The sequence below is a fragment of the Solenopsis invicta genome, chromosome 3 (genome assembly GCF_016802725.1).
Source record: "Solenopsis invicta isolate M01_SB chromosome 3, UNIL_Sinv_3.0, whole genome shotgun sequence".
NCBI classification, from domain to species: Eukaryota; Metazoa; Arthropoda; class Insecta; order Hymenoptera; family Formicidae; genus Solenopsis; species Solenopsis invicta.
In genome coordinates, this window is record NC_052666.1 from 31370081 (window position 1) to 31389833 (window position 19753).

At 32.8% G+C, this 19753-nt stretch overlaps 3 protein-coding genes across 21 annotated transcripts in view; 2 read left to right on the forward strand and 1 right to left on the reverse strand.

Moving 5' to 3' along the window:
* LOC120356820 (dipeptidyl aminopeptidase-like protein 6) overlaps positions 1-19753 on the reverse strand; it is a 528524-nt gene that overhangs the window by 119039 nt on the left and 389732 nt on the right. The gene's annotated exons all lie outside the window — the stretch shown is intronic.
* On the forward strand, positions 926-14974 carry LOC105204585 (transient receptor potential channel pyrexia-like). Of its 5 annotated transcripts, none has more exons than XM_039447175.1 (10): positions 926-1407; positions 3724-4224; positions 10440-10725; positions 10920-11122; positions 11216-11443; positions 11558-11886; positions 11964-12219; positions 12692-12973; positions 13063-13328; positions 13426-14974. In XM_039447175.1, exons 1-10 carry the CDS (start codon positions 1012-1014, stop codon positions 13583-13585), a joined length of 2907 nt encoding a protein of 968 aa, XP_039303109.1. In that variant the 5' UTR covers positions 926-1011; the 3' UTR covers positions 13586-14974. The 5 variants fall into 5 exon arrangements, with proteins under 5 accessions (XP_039303109.1, XP_039303110.1, XP_039303111.1 ...); XM_039447176.1 differs by having other exon boundaries at positions 10440-10692; positions 13426-13732; XM_039447177.1 differs by lacking the exons at positions 10440-10725; positions 10920-11122; positions 11216-11443; ... (3 more) ...; positions 13063-13328; positions 13426-14974 and adding exons at positions 4311-4563; positions 4759-4952; positions 5023-5223; ... (3 more) ...; positions 7822-8066; positions 8164-8892.
* Positions 15132-18891, forward strand: LOC105204584 (transient receptor potential channel pyrexia). The gene is given in 11 exon segments (XM_026132093.2): positions 15132-15527; positions 15623-15875; positions 16053-16200; positions 16202-16253; positions 16347-16574; positions 16689-16966; positions 16968-17009; positions 17087-17352; positions 17802-18082; positions 18172-18458; positions 18551-18891. Coding segments are annotated over 11 exon segments (2307 nt in total). The 3' UTR covers positions 18627-18891.

A 19753-nucleotide genomic window follows, 5' to 3' on the forward strand; every position in this document is an offset into this window, starting at 1 on the left:
AAATTTTTCCAATAAATTTTTTTTCCCTTAAGAAAAAAAAACAAAAAACTTCGCGGAAAAATTGAAAAAAAAAGAGGATCTTTTTGCGAACTCTTAAAACTAATAATAAATACGTCATTATCAGTTGAAAACAGTGCTCAATAATTTTTTAAGTAAATTTTAAAAACGTTTACAAGATTCTCCAAAACTGCGCGCTGCCTACTTGCCGGATTTAAGACACAGCTCCAGAAAAGAATCCGAATCTAATAGTGCTAATTAATTTAATTATTTATTAGACGCTTGTACGCATCTCTACTATTATCCCTAATCACGGAGAACTGTAAAGAAATTATTACAAAAAGTCTTACCTCGCACGGGGAAATAGAAATTTTTTATTGCAATAAAATTGTTTATTTCAATAAAATTTTTGTATTGTTTCCTCCTTAATACTATGAAATTACATTCAATTATATTCCATTGAAACTTTTTTAAATTAAATGCATTCACTTAAAGTAGAACAGAAAAAATTTTCAATAAAAATACAAAAATAGTACCACTTATATAGGTATTTTGCAGAAAAAATAGATTAAAAACGAGCGCGCACAGACACGTACGCACGCACACGCACACTTGGGACCTTTTTGTTAAAAAGTTAATTTTTTAATACAATATAAGATTTTTTTATCCGGTAATAACGGCTAAATAAGTAAAAAGTAATAAAAATGCAGAAATTTATATAATTATATATCAATTAATTATTTACAAACTAAACAATTTTATTTTATAATCATGTTAACTTACATCAATAACTTTGTTCATTTACACAAAGCTAATGTGACCCGAGTTAACTTGGTCTTAAAATAAAAATCGTATCAAAACAAAGATATCATACAGTTTGCGTCACACATCCAGCTGATAATGGATAGATGTTCTTAACCAAGTGTATTGTGCGTCAGTTTCTCACAAGCGTCGTGGACGAATCAATTCGTTGTCACATCATTGTCGTTGACGTATAAAAACGGAAAAATTGCAATGCAAGACGGCGATCCGGATCATATTGCACTAATATCAGCGATAAAAAATGGAAAGTTCGACAACGCAAGTGAAATTTTGGCGTGCGTTCGCAAAAATAAATACGTAGGTCCATTAGGTGTTCTTCAAGTGACAGCCCTGCAGATGGCTGCGTGGCAAGGGAACATAGATCTGTTGAATCAACTCCACGAGAGAGGCGCCGGTATAAACAGCAAAGATAAAATTGGTAGGTGCGCACTTTATTATGCGGCGTACGGCGGTAATGCTGATGTGACAAAGTGGCTTCTTGAACATGGAGGAGACGTCGACATCAAAATCGGTATCTACTCATCTAAGACCGAAATCCCTAATGATATACGTACCGCGAACATGCAATATAGCTCGTTAGAAAGACAGGTTCGTAATATAAGCCTTAAATTTCTACTTGTAAGTCTAACAAGGAAACACAGGGAAGTGTCCGCCTCAGATTAAAACAAGTTTTTAATATGTTATAGTACAGATAAAAATAAGGGACACGTATTTTTTTATACGTGCCCATACGCACTTTAAGGGGATGAAACACTCCTTTGAAGAAAATCGGTTTTTTTCTTTCGAAGCGTATGCCATCAAAACTATAAGAAATAGAAAAAAATGTTTTAAATAAAAGTTGAATGGCTTGAAGAGTAATTTATAACAGTGGAAAAAAAATTTCTTTTTTTAAATTCTTTTTAATACTTTCCCCCACCACTTACCTATTTTTTTTCAAAATTTTTATTTTTTTTATAAGCAAAATAAAGCTTATTTTATTACAAATTCAACGGTATATGATAAAGTTACGATACAACATTTCCATTTTCCAAAAATAATTAAAAACCTCTCTATACGCATGGTACGCGCACCCGTCCGCGCGTTCGTGCGCTACGGAAGTGACTTCCTCCGATTTCGACGTGCCTTTAATATGTTGTACAAATTAAAATAAGGGACACGTATTTTTTACACGTGTCCTAATACACTTTTAAGGGTGAAACACCCCTTTGAAGAAAATTTCTTTCGAAGCGTGTATCGTCGAAACTATGAGAGATAAAGAAAAATGTTCTCAATGAAAGTTGAATGCATGTTTTCTCGCATAAGATGACAAAAACATTTCGAGGACAGTCTGTGTTCAACATGAAAACGCAGACATAGAGAAAAACATTTACTACAAAATAAAACAACACTACACTAAAGAATAACAACAATTACGGTGTTGTAAGACATTAATTTCTTGTTTAGAAAATAATATGTAATTAATATAAGTTAAACATTTATTTACTGGTCTACATGATTCGACTAGAATAGTTGTTTTCTTCAACATTTTACAGATAAGAAGACTTGGATTACAAAAAATTATTACTTACACATTCCATATCTTCACTATCTAACGCGAGCTCATCAACTAACAACAAGAGAACTAACATAAAACTAATTAAAAAATTAGTTAGAAATTTCATCTTTTATACTGCATTTATACAATTCAATTAAAGTGTTTATTAAATTCCATTAGTGTAAAAATATTCATAACCACATTACTGGTGCGTGCACTTAGGGTCATTTCCTATCTTGAAATAGAATGTTTACGTCTCGGCAGTATTGACGTGTATAGATTAAAGAGTTACGTATGTAAGGAAATGACCCAAAGTGCACGCGCCAGTAGTGTGGTTATGAAATGTGTAGTAATAGAAAGATATGAAATGTGTAAGTAATAATTTTTTGTAATCCAAGTCTCCTTATCTGTAAAATGTTGAAGAAAACAACTATTCTAGTCGAATCATGTAGACCAGTAAATAAATGTTTAACTTATATTAATTACATATTATTTTCTAAACAAGAAATTAATGTCTTACAACACCGTAATTGTTGTTATTCTTTAGTGTAGTGTCGTTTTATTTTGTAGTAAATGTTTTTCTCAATGTCTGCGTTTTCATATTAGACACAGACTGTCCTCGAAATGTTTTTGTCATCTTATGCAAGAAAAAAGACATGCATTCGACTTACATTGAGAACATTTTTCTTTATCTCTTATAGTTTCGATGATACACGCTTCGAAAGAAAAAACCCGATTTTCTTCAAAGGGGTGTTTCATCCTTAAAAGTGTATTAGGACACGTGTAAAAAATACGTGTCTTTTATTTTAATCTGTACAACATATTAAAGGCACGTCGAAATCGAAGGGAGTCACTTCCGTAGCGCATGAACGCGCGGACGGGTGCGCGTACCGTGCGTATAGAGAGGTTTTTAATTATTTTTGGAAAATGGGAATGTTGTATCGTAACTTTATCACATACCGTTGAATTCGTAATAAAATAAGCTTTATTTTGCTTATAAAAAAAATAAAAATTTTGGAAAAAAATAGGTAAGTGGTGGGGGAAAGTATTAAAAAGAATTAAAAAAAAAAATTTTTTTTCCGCTGTTATAAATTACTCTTGAAGCCATTCAACTTTCATTTAAAACATTTTTTTCTATCTCTTATAGTTTCGACAGCATACGCTTCAAAAGAAAAAAAACCGATTTTCTTCAAAGGGGTGTTTTACCCCCTTAAAGTGCGTATGGGCACGTATAAAAAAATACGTGTCCTTTATTTTTATCTGTACTACAACATATTAAAAACTCGTTTTAATCTGAGGCGGACACTTCCCTGTGTTTCCTTGTAAGTAAAAATAGAAATTACGCTTCTTTTTTAAATGCTTTGTTTTAGTTGCCAATACCCGACTGCAAGGAAAGAACACCGTTGCATTATGCGGTGGAAAATAATCACGCAGATGTTGTAGGCATTTTAGTGGAACACTATGCAAATGTGAATGTTGAAGACGACAGCAAGATTACTCCATTGCTCTTAGCAGGAAACTCAGTGAATCGCGACGATCTTGATGAAATGACTAAGTTCAAAGAGATCGTTAGGATCTTAGTAGGTCCATTAGGTGTTCTTCAAGTGACAGCCCTGCAGATGGCTGCGTGGCAAGGGAACATAGATCTGTTGAAACAACTCCACGAGAAAGGCGCCGATATAAACAGCAAAGATAAAATTGGTAGGTGCGCACTTTATTATGCGGTCTACAACGGTAATACTGAGGTGACAAAGTGGCTTCTTGAACATGGAGGAGACGTCGACATCAAAATCGGTATCTACTCATCTATGACCGAAATCCCTAATGATATACGTACCGCGAACATGCAATATAGCTCGTTAGAAAGACAGGTTCGTAATATAAGCCGTAAATTTCTACTTGTAAGTCTAAGTAAAAAAATAGAAATTACGCTCCTTTCTTAAATGCTTTGTTTTAGTTGCCAATACTTTACGGCAGGAAAAGAACGTCCTTGCAATTCGCGGTGGAGAAAAATTACGCAGACATTGTGCGCGTTTTAGTGGAAAGCGGAGCAGATGTGAATATTGAAGATGAGTACCCGATTATCCCGTTGTTCTTAGCAGGAATATTGGTAAATCTCAACGATCCCAATGAAATGAATAAGTTCAATGAGATCGTTGGGATTCTGGTCGCCGCGAAAGCGTCTGTTAAGGCTTTTCCAGATAGTACAGGTATTATTACAATCAATTATTTAAACGTTACAAATTAAATAGAATCATAGTATGTTATCATCGATCCATACCTAACTACAAATCCGTCATTGCCAAAGAAAACTAATACAATTAAATACATCATTTACGTAAGTGCGCAAATGTCTGTGTATCATTGTAGAATAACATAAATATAATCACGCTCAACTTTGGTAGATATCACTCGTCTGCACGTTACGGCAATGCTACGCAGTGTAACAGTAACGAAGATATTGTTAAATGGTGTATGGCCATTAAAGAACTACGAAAGTATGCTCCTTCATTATGCCGCGGAATTAGGCAATATTGAAACACTAGAGATTCTACTTGAAGCAATATCACCCGAGTTTGATATTGATACACCTTATATGGTTAGCTTTTTTATTTGATACAAAATTATATAAGACAGACTTGTATATTACGTACTTTTATCCGTTTTAGGACATTACGGCTCTTCATGTAGCTGCTTTTAATAATCATCGCAAGTGTGCACAAGCTTTGATCCGTCGTGAAGCTAATTTAGTTGCGAAAACAAAGATCGGAATTACCGTCGTGGATGCTATATTTGATTGTATTTCGCAACCATTAGACTTTTTAACAGACGTCTTAAATTCTTGCGTAACACCAGAATGTGACAAAAGCGTAAGGATCGCCCCACATTTTCTGTTAGACCCTCTTATGTGCAGATATAGATACTACATTCTTATTATTCTATGTTTTCTTTACTGGATTCTAATAAATGGAATCTTTGTTAAAGATCGTGGTCAACTTCCATATATTGACTCCAAGAGTTGAGACGCAAATGGCAGTAGTCACAGCCATTATTGCGGCAACTTCGGATATGAAGCAACTGGCAATATTACAGCATCCAGTTGTGGAGACCTTTCTCAGATTGAAGTGGAAAAAAATAAGAATATTTTTTTTCCTTCATATATTCATACACACGTCCTTTATTATTTTTCTCTCAAACTATGCTTTAATGTTTGCACAAAATGATGCTGATCACGTGGTGACTCGAAGAATAGTAGCAACCTGTTCTTGTATTCTTTTGCTTCACAATATAATTCAAATTATATTAGAACCAAAGTAAATACTCACCCAAATAATAAAAGTTTGCATTTTTCGATTAATTGATGCTTGACATATATTCCTAAACATTTCAGGTATTATCGCAGACAACTAGAAATGTGTTTGTCATTGATATGCGTCATACTATCCTTGATAACGTCGATAGCAGAAGAGTTCGTAAAATGTTCAAAGGAAGAAATCGAGTCTCGGCATTGCATGGATTGGATGCTACATTCCATCAGCATCGCAATCTTGCTGAGTTGGATGCAAATGATGTTGTTAATTAGCCGAGTTCTAATGTGGGGAGATTACGCGCTCATGTTTTACACGGTATTGAGGAATATTCTAAAGGTTAGCCAAAATAATTAACATATTGTTTTTTCTTAGAGCAAATTATACTATATTTCATACATTTATCAAAAATCTAATTACAAAATATAAAAATTAGCATTTTTTAACTTTTTACGACAAATCCGATTTTTTTTTAATCTTTAAACACACCGATCCTGTAAAATACGAAAACACATTTTTGGGTCTGGGAGGCTTTTTCAACTTTGAGAAGTTATGACTTTGATTACAATATTTTTAAAAATTTATTTTTTTAATGAAAGTTTGGAATGTCAGAAATGTGACTGCATAATCGGCATTGCCAAAAAAATGATTTATTGTGAAATTATAAAAAAAAACATTAAGCAAAAATAAGAAAGAATTGTTCAAAAATCCACTTTTTCTTTAAAAAATCATATCTCCAAAACTAAAAACTTTTAAGGATTTTACAATACGGCGTTTTAAAGCTAAAGAATCTTACTTTAAAAAAAAATTATTGTCATTTCTATTAAAAAGTATACTTACATAACAAGGCAAATATGAGGTATGTTTGATTAACTCAAAGTGTCAAAAATTGCAAATTGATGTGTTTCATAATATATTTTGGGTCCCGCGCAGAAGTCCCTTTTTCCACGGTAATGTAGTATTTTAACTTTAGACAAAGTAACATACACGAACGTATCACTTCGAACATGTTTTGTTTAGTTTTTTTGCATAAGATTATTCACAAAAAAGTTTCACTCACACACAATAGCAGTCCCACAGACTCTAACAAAACTTTGCTGCCGTGCTGTTCGAATTCTAGTTAACCAAAAGAGTTGATCAATCATATCAATCGAAAGAGGAAATTTTAAAGTTTTTTTACGAGAAACTTTAGAAATACCATTAAGAATTTCATTAGAAATATTATTTTATCGCCGTTTACCATTAAATAACAAACATAAAATAATGTCTCTAATATTTCTAAGCATCGCCCTCTAGAATAATAATCGACTTATCGAAAAAATATTTCGATATAAAAATTTCGCTTAAAAAATCATATTAACAAAATTCCATGTTATTATTTTAACTTTGTATAACTCGAAATATATACATGCAGCCAAACAAAAAGTTAAATAATAAAAAAAACACTGGAGTCTAGGAGTAGATTCATGCGATAATACATTCAAGTTTAAGAATAATGAGAAAGAATGTGTAATTAAAAGTTAAAAAAGTGTACCTTGAAAAAGTTTAGAAGTGCTTAAAAATAAAAATGCCTCATAACAATTGTCAGTTATTATGTATTGGCATATTAGCATTACTAAAAAAGGACGGGAGATTAAACGAGTAACTCCATAAGCAATTGTTAGACTATGTCGCTTAATAACGAAGATAATAGGGGTATCCATATTGTTGACAGTAGTAACAATACCTTCTTCTCTTCTATAAGAAACTTTTCCACATTCAGAGCTTCTTATTTTTTAGGTACTTTTAGCATTTGGTTCCTTGATTATTGGATTTGCATTAAGCTTTGCCGTTTTGTTTCACGGAAACAACAGATTTCAAAATTTCTGGAAATCTATCATAAAAACTGTGGTAATGATGATGGGCGAGTATGAGTACGAGGAACTGTTTGACACTAAGAACAGTGAGAGTACTTTTTTATCATCCACAAGCAGAATCGTGTTCATCGTCTTCGTCATGCTCGCTAGTATCGTTCTGATTAATCTCATGATCGGTCTGGCAGTCAACGACATTCAAGGTCTTGAGAAAGAAGTACGATATACAAATATTTAGAAATAATCCCGCAAAATCTCACTTTTCAATATCTCCACTATTCATTATGTTTCAATATTGTTGCATTAGGGTCACATACGTCGATTAAAGAAACAAGCGAAATTTATCGCACATCTAGAAAGAGTGATGTTCCAACGAATCTTTCGCAGCACTTGGCTACCTGATTGCTTAAAGAGTTTACTGTTCTCGAGATATTGCAGAATTGTACCGTTTATAGAGTTGGTTGATGGAAATAATGTTTATAATTCTACGATTCCAGTCCATGTAAAAGAAGCATTATTTTTGTTAGTCAAAAAACCTTTCCAGAACGATAAGTATGAATTATATTGGATTATACAATTTAAAGTATATTTTTACATGCTTTAAGAATTAAAAATATGTCTAACGTTGAACCGTATTATTATGTTTTAGTTCTGCAGAAACCAAAAGTACAGGAATTTCCAATGAATTCTTAAATGAAATAATATTGAGTGATTATCAATTAAAGGCTTCTAGATAATAAGTATAATATATTTCGTTGAGTGTCTACAGAATGCTCTCTCGACTCGCAGAATCGTTTCTCTGGTCCTCAGGCTCTCGCACAGCTTCGTATATCCCTCACACGGACACACACATTTACACACACACACACACACATTCACACACATGTACACTTTTCAAAAATCTCTAAAGCGCCGCGCCGCTACCACGCAGCGCCGAACACCGCTAATTTCGCTCTTCGTGTCACTCAAACGACATTGTCCACTCTTTCAATCTATTCCGATAATCTATACTTAATGACGCCGGACCTTTTTACCGAACGCCGAGTCGCGCTCCGAAAGCGCTGCCGATTTCCTCTGTCGGATACCGCGTATCGCTCCGAAAGTAACGCCGCATCTCGTTTTCGCATCTCTCTCACTCTCATACTCTCATTCTCACTCTCTTTCCCTAGCTAACATTTTAACATCCTACAATATTAAGTACTTAAAAAAAAGTAATAATGTCTTAAAATTGCGTAATCTAATATTCAATCTTGGTGAATTGTATTTCTCAAATAAATGTATAAAATCTTTAAATTGCAATAACTATATAAAGAATACATTGCTTTTTTAAATAACTGATATACTACATTTAATAAATAAAATCCAAGTGTAGTATCTATGTATTTTTATTCTATCTATTCTATCTTATTCTTCCTTTCCTATACCAATCTTTAATGGTTTTTTAAACAAAACAAGTGGTAAAATAATCTTAACCCAAGCGACCAAGATTGTAACTTAGTTTACTATTGAAATAATAAATACGGCATAACCGTTCAAAAGCAATTGTTAGTACTCAATAATCTTTTAAGTAAATTTTATAAACATTTACAAGATTCCTCCCAAACGGCGCGCTGCATAAGTGTCGGACTTAAACATAGCTCAAGAGAAGAATCCAAATGTAATATCACAAAATTGAATTGCTGATCAATTTTAATGCTTATTTAATACTTGTACGCATCTCTACTATCTACTACTCCTAATCACAAAAAATTGTAAAGAAATTATTTTGAAAAGTTTTACCTCGACCAAGGTAATAAAAATTTATTATTTCAATAAAATCTTTTCGTTTTGTACTGTTTCCTCTTTAATATTTTGAAATTACATTATATTCCATAGAAGTTTTTTTTTAAATTTAAATACATTCACTTAGATTAAAACAGAAAAAATTTTCAATGAAAATACAAAGTACCCTTGAGTTCTGTAGAAAAAATAAAGATATGAAGCGCGCACGCGCGCATATACACACGTAAAACGCATGTACACAATTAAGGTTTTTTCCTTTTTTCTTAAAAAAAAAAGATAACTTTGTAATACAATACAAAAGGTTTTTATCCGGTAATAGCAGCTACGTGAGTAGAAAACATTGAAAATACGGAAAATATAATTATATGTCAATTAATTATTTACAAGCTAAAAAATTTTATTGTAGTATCATGTTAATTTACATCAATAACTTTGTTCATTCACATAAAGCTATTGTGACCTAAGTTAACCTAGTCTTAAAATAAAAATCATATCAAAAGAAAGATATCATATACTTTGCGTCACACATCGAGCTGATAACGGTTACATGTTTTCATTAACCACACGTATTGTGCGTCAGTTTCTCACGAGCATTAGAGAGTCGTGGACGAATTAATTTTTGTCGTTGACGTACAAAAGTGGAAAAATCTCAATGGAAGAATACGATTCGGATCATACTGCGCTCATAACAGCGATCAAAAATGAAAAGTTCGACGAGGCGAGTGAAATTTTGGCGCGCGATCGCGAAAATAAATACGTACGTCCATTAGGCATTCTTCAAATAACAGCTCTGCAGATGGCTGCGTGGCAAGGAAACATAGATCTGTTGAATCGACTCAAGAAGAGAGGCGCCGATATAAACAGCATAGATAATATTGGTAGGTGCGCACTTTATTACGCGGCGTGCAACGGTAATATTGAGGTGACAAAGTGGCTTCTTCAAAATGGAGGAAACGTCAACATCAAAGTCGGTATATACACATTTAAGACCGACATCCCTGATGGTTTATGCACCGCAAACATAAAATATAGCCCGTTAGAAAGACAGGTTCGTACATCGAACATGAAGCGTGAATTTCTACTAATAATAAGTCTGAATAAAAAAATAGAAATTACGCTCCTTTCTTAAATACTTTGTTTTAGTTGCCAATACCCGACTGCAAAGGAAGAACGCCCTTGCATTATGCGGTGGAAAATAATCACGCAGACGTTGTGCGCGTTTTAGTCGAAGATGTAGCAAATGTGGATGTTGAAGACGAGCTCCGGATTACTCCGTTACTCTTAGCAGGAAGCGCGGTGAAAAGCTACGATCTCAATGAAATGACTAAGTTCGTCGAAATCGTTAAAATTCTAGTGGAGGCGAAGGCGTTCGTTAACGCTGTTCATCCGGAAACTGGTATTAGTCAATCAATTGGACGTTATGCATTAGGTAGAATCATCCTATGTCATTGTCGAGATTTATACCTGACCACAAATCCGTCATTGCCAAAGAAAACTCTTAGATGACAATTATGTGCGTACGTGCGTGCGTTCGTGTGTGTGTGTGTGTGTGTGTGTGTGTGTGTGTGTGTGTGTGTATCACTTCTAAAATAACGCAAATATAATTACGCTCAACTTTGCTAGGTAACATTCCTCTACACCATGCGGTAATGCTAGGCAGTGCAGAAGCAACGAAGATATTATTATCACATGGTGCATTCCCAATCTATAAATGCCAGAGCTCCGGAAGTACACCTCTTCACATCGCCGCGAGTACAGGGAATATTGAAACACTAACGGTTCTACTTGAAACAATTTCACGCCCGTTCATTGACATACACGATCAGGTTAGCCATATTAGATGCAGCAGTTTACAAATAATTTAAAATTTGAGTCAAAATTATGTACATCAAAATTTTATATTAACTTTATTCGTTTAGAACAATCATACTGCTCTTCATAGAGCAGTTTATCAGGGTCATCGCGAGTGCGTTCAAGCATTGCTCAGACGTGGAGCTAATTTAGCTGCCGAAACAGACACGGGAGTTACCGCCGTGGATGCTATATTTCATCATATTGCGCAACCATTCGACTTTTTAACAGACGTCTTGAATTCTTGCGTACAAAGTCTTGCAACCGATAATTCTCCTTCAAAGAAATACGAGAATGTAAGGGTCGCTCCATCGTTTTCCGTTAAACCCTCCTATGTGCAGATATAGATACTATTCTCTTATTATACTATGTTCTCTTTACTGAATTCTAACGAATAACCTTTGTTAAAGATCATTATAGACTTCGGTATATTGGCTCCAAGAGATCAGGCGCAAATGAAAGTAGTCACAGCCATTATTGCCGCAGCATCGGATATAAAGCAACTGGAAATATTACGGCATCCAGTTGTGGAAACTTTTCTCAGATTGAAGTGGGAAAGATTAAGAATATTTTTCTTTCTTCTTATACTTACACACTTGTCCTTTGTTATTTCTCTTTCGAACTATGCTTTAATGTTTGCACAAAATGATGCTGATCATGTGGCGACTCGAAGAATAGTAGCAACCTGTTCTTGTATTCTTTTGCTTCACAATATAATTCAAATTATATTAGAACCAAAGTAAATACTCACCCAAATAATAAAAGTTTGCATTTTTCGATTAATTGATGCTTGACTTATATTCCTAAACATTTCAGGTATTATTTGAGACAACTAGAAACGTGGTTGTCATTCATATGCGTCATACTATCCTTGATAATATCGATAGCGGGAGGGTTCGCAAAGTGCTCAAAAGAAGAAAGTGAGTCTCAGAATTGCATGGATTGGATGCTACATTCCATCAGCATCGCAATCTTGCTGAGTTGGATGCAAATGATGTTGTTAATTAGCCGAGTTCTAATGTGGGGAGATTACGCACTCATGTTTTACACGGTGTTGACGAACATTCTAAAGGTTAAGCAAAGTAATTAATATATCGTTTTTTCTTAAAGCAAATTATACTATAACTTATACATCTTACAACAACTTTATTGCAAAATATAAAAATTATTATTTTTCAACTTTCTATCACAAAACCGTTTTTTTTTTTTTTTAAGTCGTTGCGCTATTTATATATACATAAAAGAAAATTCTTGAGTGCATAAGAGTAGTTGTAACTCGAATATAATGCTTGCCTTTGTGAGCAATCTATAATTTCATGATTTATCGTTTAAACTGATGCTCGTTTAAACTGATGCTTTTCATGCTTCAAATTCTTTAACCATAAATAAGATTATAAATAATTATAAATAATTATAAGTAATTAGTAGAGAAATAAATTCCGATTTAAAAAATCACGTCAATAATATTACATAAAAATTTATCTCAGACACTCTTGTTATTATAATTAACTTTTATATATTAAGACATTTTTATTATTTTTTAGGTTCTCTTAGTATTTGGCTCCTTGATTATTGGATTTGCATTAAGTTTTGCCGTTTTGTTTCGCGGAAACAATCAATTTTTCTATTTCTGGAATTCTATAAAGATAACTGTGGTAATGATGATGGGCGAGTATGACTACGACAAGCTGTTTGAAATTAAAGACAAGTTTCTACCAGTCACAAGTGAAATCGTGTTCATGGTCTTCGTCATGCTGGCCAGTATCGTTCTGATTAATCTTATGATCGGTCTGGTGGTTAACGACATTCAAGGTCTTGAGAAAGAGGTACGATATACAAATACTTAGAAATAGTCCCACAAAATCTCACTATTCAATATCTCACTATTCATTATGTTTCAATATTGTTCCATTAGGGTCACATACGTCGATTAATGAAACAAGCAAAATTTGTCGCACATCTAGAAAAAGTGATGTCACACCGAATCTTTCACAGGCCATGGCTACATCATCTCTTAAGAAAGCTATTTCGCTCAAGACGCAAAATTACTACAACAATTGTGCTGTCCTCTCATAAAAAATATTTTCGTTATATGAATCCTTTTATGAACCCTCCAAAGATTCCAACGCATCTAAAAGAAGCTTTATTTCCGTTAGCCAGGAAATCTTTCAAGAACGATGAGTATGAATTATATACGATTTTACAATTTGAAGTACATTTTTCCATTTGTCGACAATTGAAATCACGTCTAACGTAAATTCGTATTGTTATGTTTTAGTTTAGCAGACAAAAACAAAGAAATTGACGATACAAAACTGACTTTGATACTATCCAAATTAGAGGAACAAATTCGAGAATTAAAAACACATTGTCATCATAATTTAAGATTAGAAGATCGTAGAAAGGACGCGGGTTCTCTCAAAAGAAAATCTGTTTAAAAGAGTCTTAAAAATATTTAGTATATTGCAATCATTTTTCGTTGTACTGAACTATTAATCTTTTAGCAACATTTATTATACTCATTAAAGTACTATAGAAAATTTTGTTATCGGAACTGTATATTTTCAAAAAAGATAAAAAAAATATGTGTATTTAAAATTTTTATTTTTTTCTACAAAACCCAAGTGGTACTACCTTTGCATTTGCAATAAAAATTTTTCCTATTCCAACCCAAGTGATAGAATTTTTACTTTTTCCACAAAACTCAAATGATACTATTTTTTATTTTCATTGAAAAATCTTCCAATCTTAACCCAAGTAGTATGTAATATTTCCAAAAGAATGATAATGTCTTAAAATTGCACAATTCCAGTCTTGGTGAGTTGTGTGTATTTTTGAAATAAATGTATAAAATTTTTAAATTGCAATAATTATATAGAGAATACACTGCTTTTTTAAATAACTGATATACTACATTTAATAAATAAAATCCAAGTGTAGTATCTATGTATTTTTATTCTATCTAAGAGTCTTCCTTTCCTCTATCAATCTTTAATGATTTTTAAACAAAACAAGCGGTGATACAATCTTAACCTAGGTGGCTAAGATTGTAACTCAGTTTACTATTAAAATAATAAATACGGCATAACCGTTCAAAAGCAATTGTTAGTACTCAATTATCTTTTAAATAAATTTTATAAACATTTACAAAATTCCTCCTAAACAGCGCGCCGCATAATTGTCGGTCTTAAACACAGCTTAAGAGAAGAATCCAAATGTAATATCATAAAATTGAATTGCTAATCAATATTTGCAATTAATATTTATTTGATTATTGTACATATCTCTACTATTACTCCTAATCACAAAAAACTGTAAAAAAATTATTGTGAAAAGTCTTACCTCGACTAGGGTAATAAAAAAGTGTTATTTCAATAAAATTTTTTTGTTCTGTACTGTTTCCGCTTTAATACTTTGAAATTACATTATATTCCATTGAAGTTTTTTTGAATTTAAGTAGATTCACTTAGATTAGAACAGAAAAAATTTTCAATGAAAATACAAAGATAGTACCCTTGGGTTCTGTAAAAAAAATTAAGATATAAAGCGCGCACGCGCGCATATACACACGTAAAACGCATGTACACACTTAAGGTATTTTCTTTTTTTGAAAAAGAAAAGATAATTTTGTAATACAATACGAGAGGTTTTTATCCGGTAATAGCAGATAAGTGAGTAAAAAACATTAAAAATACGGAAAATATAATTATATGTCAATTAATTATTTACAAGCTAAAAAATTTTATTGTAGTATCATGTTAACTTACATTGATAATTTTGTTCATTCACATAAAACTAATATGACCTAAGTTAACCTGGTCTTAAAATAAAAATCATATCAAACAAAAAATATCATATACTTTGCGTCACACAACGAGCTGATAATGTTCTCATTAACCATACGTATTGTGCGTCAGTTTCTCACGAGCAAGAGAGTCGTGAACAAATCAATTTTTGTTGACGTACAAAAACGAAAAAATCTCAATGGAAGAATACGATTCGGACCATATTGCGCTCATAACAGCGATCAAAAATGGAAAGTTCGACGATGCGAGTGAAATTTTGGCGCGCGATCGCGAAAATAAATACGTACGTCCATTAGGAATTCTTCAAATAACAGCTCTGCAGATGGCTGCGTGGCAAGGAAACATAGATCTGTTGAATCAACTCTACAAAAGAGGCGCCGATATAAACAGCATAGATAATATTGGTAGGTGCGCATTTTATTACACAGCGTACAGCGGTAATGCTGATGTGACAAAGTGGCTTCTTGAGCATGGAGGAGACGTCGACATCAAAATCTGTATCTACTCATCTAAGATCGACATCCCTGATAGTTTATACACCGCGAACATAAAATATAGCCCGTTAGAAAAACAGGTTCGTACATCAAACATGAGGCGTAAATTTCTACTAACAACAAGTCTGAGTAAAACAATAGAAATTACGCTCCTTTCTTAAATACTTTGTTTTAGTTGCCAATACCCGACTGCAAAGGACGAACGCCCTTGCATTATGCGGTGGAAAATAATCACGCAGCCGTTGTGCGCGTTTTAGTCGAAGACGTAGTAAATGTGAATGTTGAAGACGAGCTCGGGATTATTCCGTTACTCTTAGCAGGAAGCACGGTGAAAAGCTACGATCTCAATGAGATGACTAAGTTCGTCGAAATCGTTAAAAACCTAGTGGAAGCGTGGGCGTTTGTTAACGCTGTTCATCCGGAAACGGGTATTAGTCAATCAATTGAACGTTATGCATTAGATAGAATCATCCTGTGTCATTGTCCAAATTTATACCTGACCACAAATCCGTCATTGCCAATGAAAACACTCATTGCTAGATATATCATTTGTGTGCGTGTCATTTGTAAAATAACACAAATATAATCATGTTCAACTTTGCTAGGTAACACTGCTGTGTACCGTGCGATAGAGCTAGGCAGTGCAGAAGCAACGAAGATATTATTATTACATGGTGCATCCCCACTCTATAAATGCCAGAACTCCGGAAGTACACCTCTTCACATCGCCGCGAGTACAGGGAATATTGAAACACACGGTTCTACTTAAAACAATTTCACGCCCGTTCATTGACATACACGATCAGGTTAGCCATATTAGATGCAGCAGTTTACAAATAAATTAAAATTTCAGTCAAAATTATATACATCAAAATTTTATATTAACTTTATTCGTTTAGAACAATCATACTGCTCTTCATAGAGCAGTTTATCAGGGTCATCGCGAGTGCGTACAAGCTTTGCTCAGATGTGGAGCTAATTTAGCTGAAGAAACAGACACGGGAGTCACCGCCGTGGATGCGTTATTTCATCATATTGCGCAACCATTCGACTTTTTAACAGACGTCTTGAATTCTTGCGTACAAAGTCTTGCAACCGATAATTCTGATACAAAGAAATACGAGAATGTAAGGATTGCCCCATAGTTTTCCGTTAAACCTTCCTATGTGCAGATATAGATACTATTCTAGTATTATACTATGTTCTTTTTACTGAATTCTAACAAATAACTTTTGTTAAAGATCATTGTCGACTTTGGTATATTGGCTCCAAGAGATCAGGCGCAAATGGAAGTAGTCACAGCCATTATTGCCGCAACTTCGGATATGAAGCAACTGGCAATATTACAGAATCCAGTTGTAGAGACTTTTCTAAGATTAAAATGGGAGAGATTAAGAATATTTTTCTTTCTTCTTATACTTACACACTTGTCCTTTGTTATTTCTCTTTCGAACTATGCTTTAATGTTTGCACAAAATGATGCTGATCACGTGGCGACTCGAAGAATAGTAGCAACCTGTTCTTTTGCTTCACAATATAATTCAAATTATATTAGAACCAAAGTAAATACTCACCCAAATAATAAAAGTTTGCATTTTTCGATTAATTGATGCTTGACTTATATTCCTAAACATTTCAGGTATTATTTGAGACAACTAGAAACGTGGTTGTCATTCATATGCGTCATACTATCCTTGATAATATCGATAGCGGGAGGGTTCGCAAAGTGTTCAAAGGAAGAAATTGAGTCTCAGCATTGCATGGATTGGATGCTACATTCCATCAGCATCGCAATCTTGCTGAGTTGGATGCAAATGATGTTGTTAATTAGCCGAGTTCTAATGTGGGGAGATTACGCACTCATGTTTTACACGGTGTTAACAAACATTCTAAAGGTTAACCAAAGTAATTAATATATCGTTTTTTCTTAGAGCAAATTATACTATGATTTATACACCTTACAACAACTTTATTACAAAATGTAAAAATTAGTTTTTTTCAACTTTCTATCAAAAAACTGTTTTTTTTTTCTTAAAGTTTGCTATTTATATAATACATAAAAAAAAAAATCTTGACGCAGAGTAGTTGTAATTCAAACATAATGCTTGCCTTTGTGAGCAATTATTAATTTCATGACTTATTGTTTAGACTAATGCTTTTCAGGCTTCATATGACGAATTCTTTAACCAAAAATAAGATTATAAACAATTATAAGTAATTATATGTAATTAGTAGAGAAATAAATTCGGATTTAAAAAATCACGTTAATGATATTACATAAGAATTTATCTGAGACTTTTGTTATTATAATTAACTTTTATATTTTAAGACATTTTTATTATTTTTTTTTTTAGCATTTGGCTCCTTGATGATTGGATTCGCATTAAGTTTTGCCGTTCTGTTTCGCGGAAACAATCAATTTGTCAATTTCTGGAGTTCTATAAAGATAACTGTGGTAATGATGATGGGCGAGTATGACTACGACAAGCTGTTTGAAATTAAAGACGGTAAGAAAAATTTTCTACCAGTCACAAGTGGAATCGTGTTCATGGTCTTCGTCATGCTCGCCAGTATCGTTCTGATTAATCTTATGATCGGTCTGGTGGTCAACGACATTCAAGGTCTTGAGAAAGAGGTACGATATACAAATACTTAGAAATAGTCCCGCAAAATCTCACTATTCAATATCTCACTATTCATTATGTTTCAATATTGTCCCATTAGGGCCACATACGTCGATTAATGAAACAAGCAAATTTTGTCGCACATCTAGAAAAAGTGACACACCACTTGTCACACCACTTTTTTTACGGCACTTGGCTACATCGTCTCTTAAGAAATTTCTCTGGTAAAATATTTCGCTCGAGACGAAAAATTACTACAACAATTATTGTGTCCTCCCGTGAAAAATGTTTTCGTTATATGAATCGTATTATGATCCCTACGAAGATTCCAACGCATCTAAAAGAAGCTTTATTTTCGTTAGCCAAGAAATCTTTCAAGAACGATAAGTATGAATTATATACGATTATATAATTTAAAGTGTATTTTTCCGTTCGTCAAAAATTGAAATCACGTCTAAATTCGTATTGTTATGTTTTAGTTTAGCAGACAAAAACAAGGAAATTAACGCTTCAAAACTGACTTTGATACTATCCGAATTCGAGGAAGAAATTTGAGAATTACAAACACATTGTCATCATAATTTAACGATTGGAAGATCGTAGAAACGACGCAGGTTCTCTCAAAAGAAAACCTGTTTCAAAAGAGTCTTAAAAATATTTAGTATATTGCAATCATTTTTCCGTGTACTGAACTATTAATCTTTTAGCAACATTTATTATACTCATTAAAGTACTATAAAAAATTTCGTAACTGTATTTTTTCAAAAAAGATAAAAAAGGTGTGTAGGTGTGTGTGTGTGTGTGTGTGTGTGTGTGTGTTTGAAATTTTTATTTTTTTTCTACAAAATCCAAGTGGTACTACTTTTGTATTTTCAATAAAAATTTTTTCTATTCCAACCCAAGTAATCAAATTTTTAATTTTTCTACAAAATCCAAATAATACTATTTTTTATTTTCATTGAAAAATCTTCCAATCTTAACCCAAGTGGTATATATTTAAAAAAAGTAATGATGTCTTAAAACTGTATAATTTAATGCAACCTAAGTGACACGTATGTATTTTTCCAAAAAATTTTCGAAATCATTAAGTTGTGTCAATTATAAACAGAACATATTGCTCTATGAAATAACTGATGTACTATTTTAATAAATAAAATTCAAATAGTAATAAAAAAAGTGTAATGACTCACAGTGTTATTTAAATCCAAAAAAATTTAATTTTTTCATTGTTTATCTTATTAGATAAGTCTAGTAGCATTATTTTATAGCAATATTTTATAATACTATTTGAATAAATATTTATTAAAGTTTAGAAACTTTTCCCTTCAGTGTATATGAAATGATTTTTCTTAGAGATTCGATGAATAAAATTTTTTAATGAAATTATAGTAATCTCGTTTTATTTATAGATTAGCAGTTATATTTAAATTGCAAGTGGACGAATCAATGGACGAATCATTAGTTAAGAATGCGAAGAAAACGCTCATTGCTGAGCAGATTTTCCTGAAAATATATAACGCGGTCGTTCCTGTTCATTAAAATTTACGTAGTTCATTATACCTTGATTCAACAAATATTCTCATCCGTGCCGTTTTAAAATGCTCGTGATTTAAAATAAACAGGCAACGCAGCTCTCACTGCGTACTCATTATTGACCGCGGCGCGTACGTACATAGGATCGC

Bases quoted from the DNA above. Each gene is read 5' to 3' on its own strand.
- LOC105204585 (XM_039447175.1), top strand. From the start codon at position 1,012: ATGCAAGACGGCGATCCGGATCATATTGCACTAATATCAGCGATAAAA. The intron at 12,220-12,691 runs GTTAAGCAAAGT...ATTATTTTTTAG, and splicing joins TGTTGACGAACATTCTAAAG to GTTCTCTTAGTATTTGGCTC. The intron at 13,329-13,425 runs GTATGAATTATA...GTTATGTTTTAG, and splicing joins AAATCTTTCAAGAACGATGA to TTTAGCAGACAAAAACAAAG.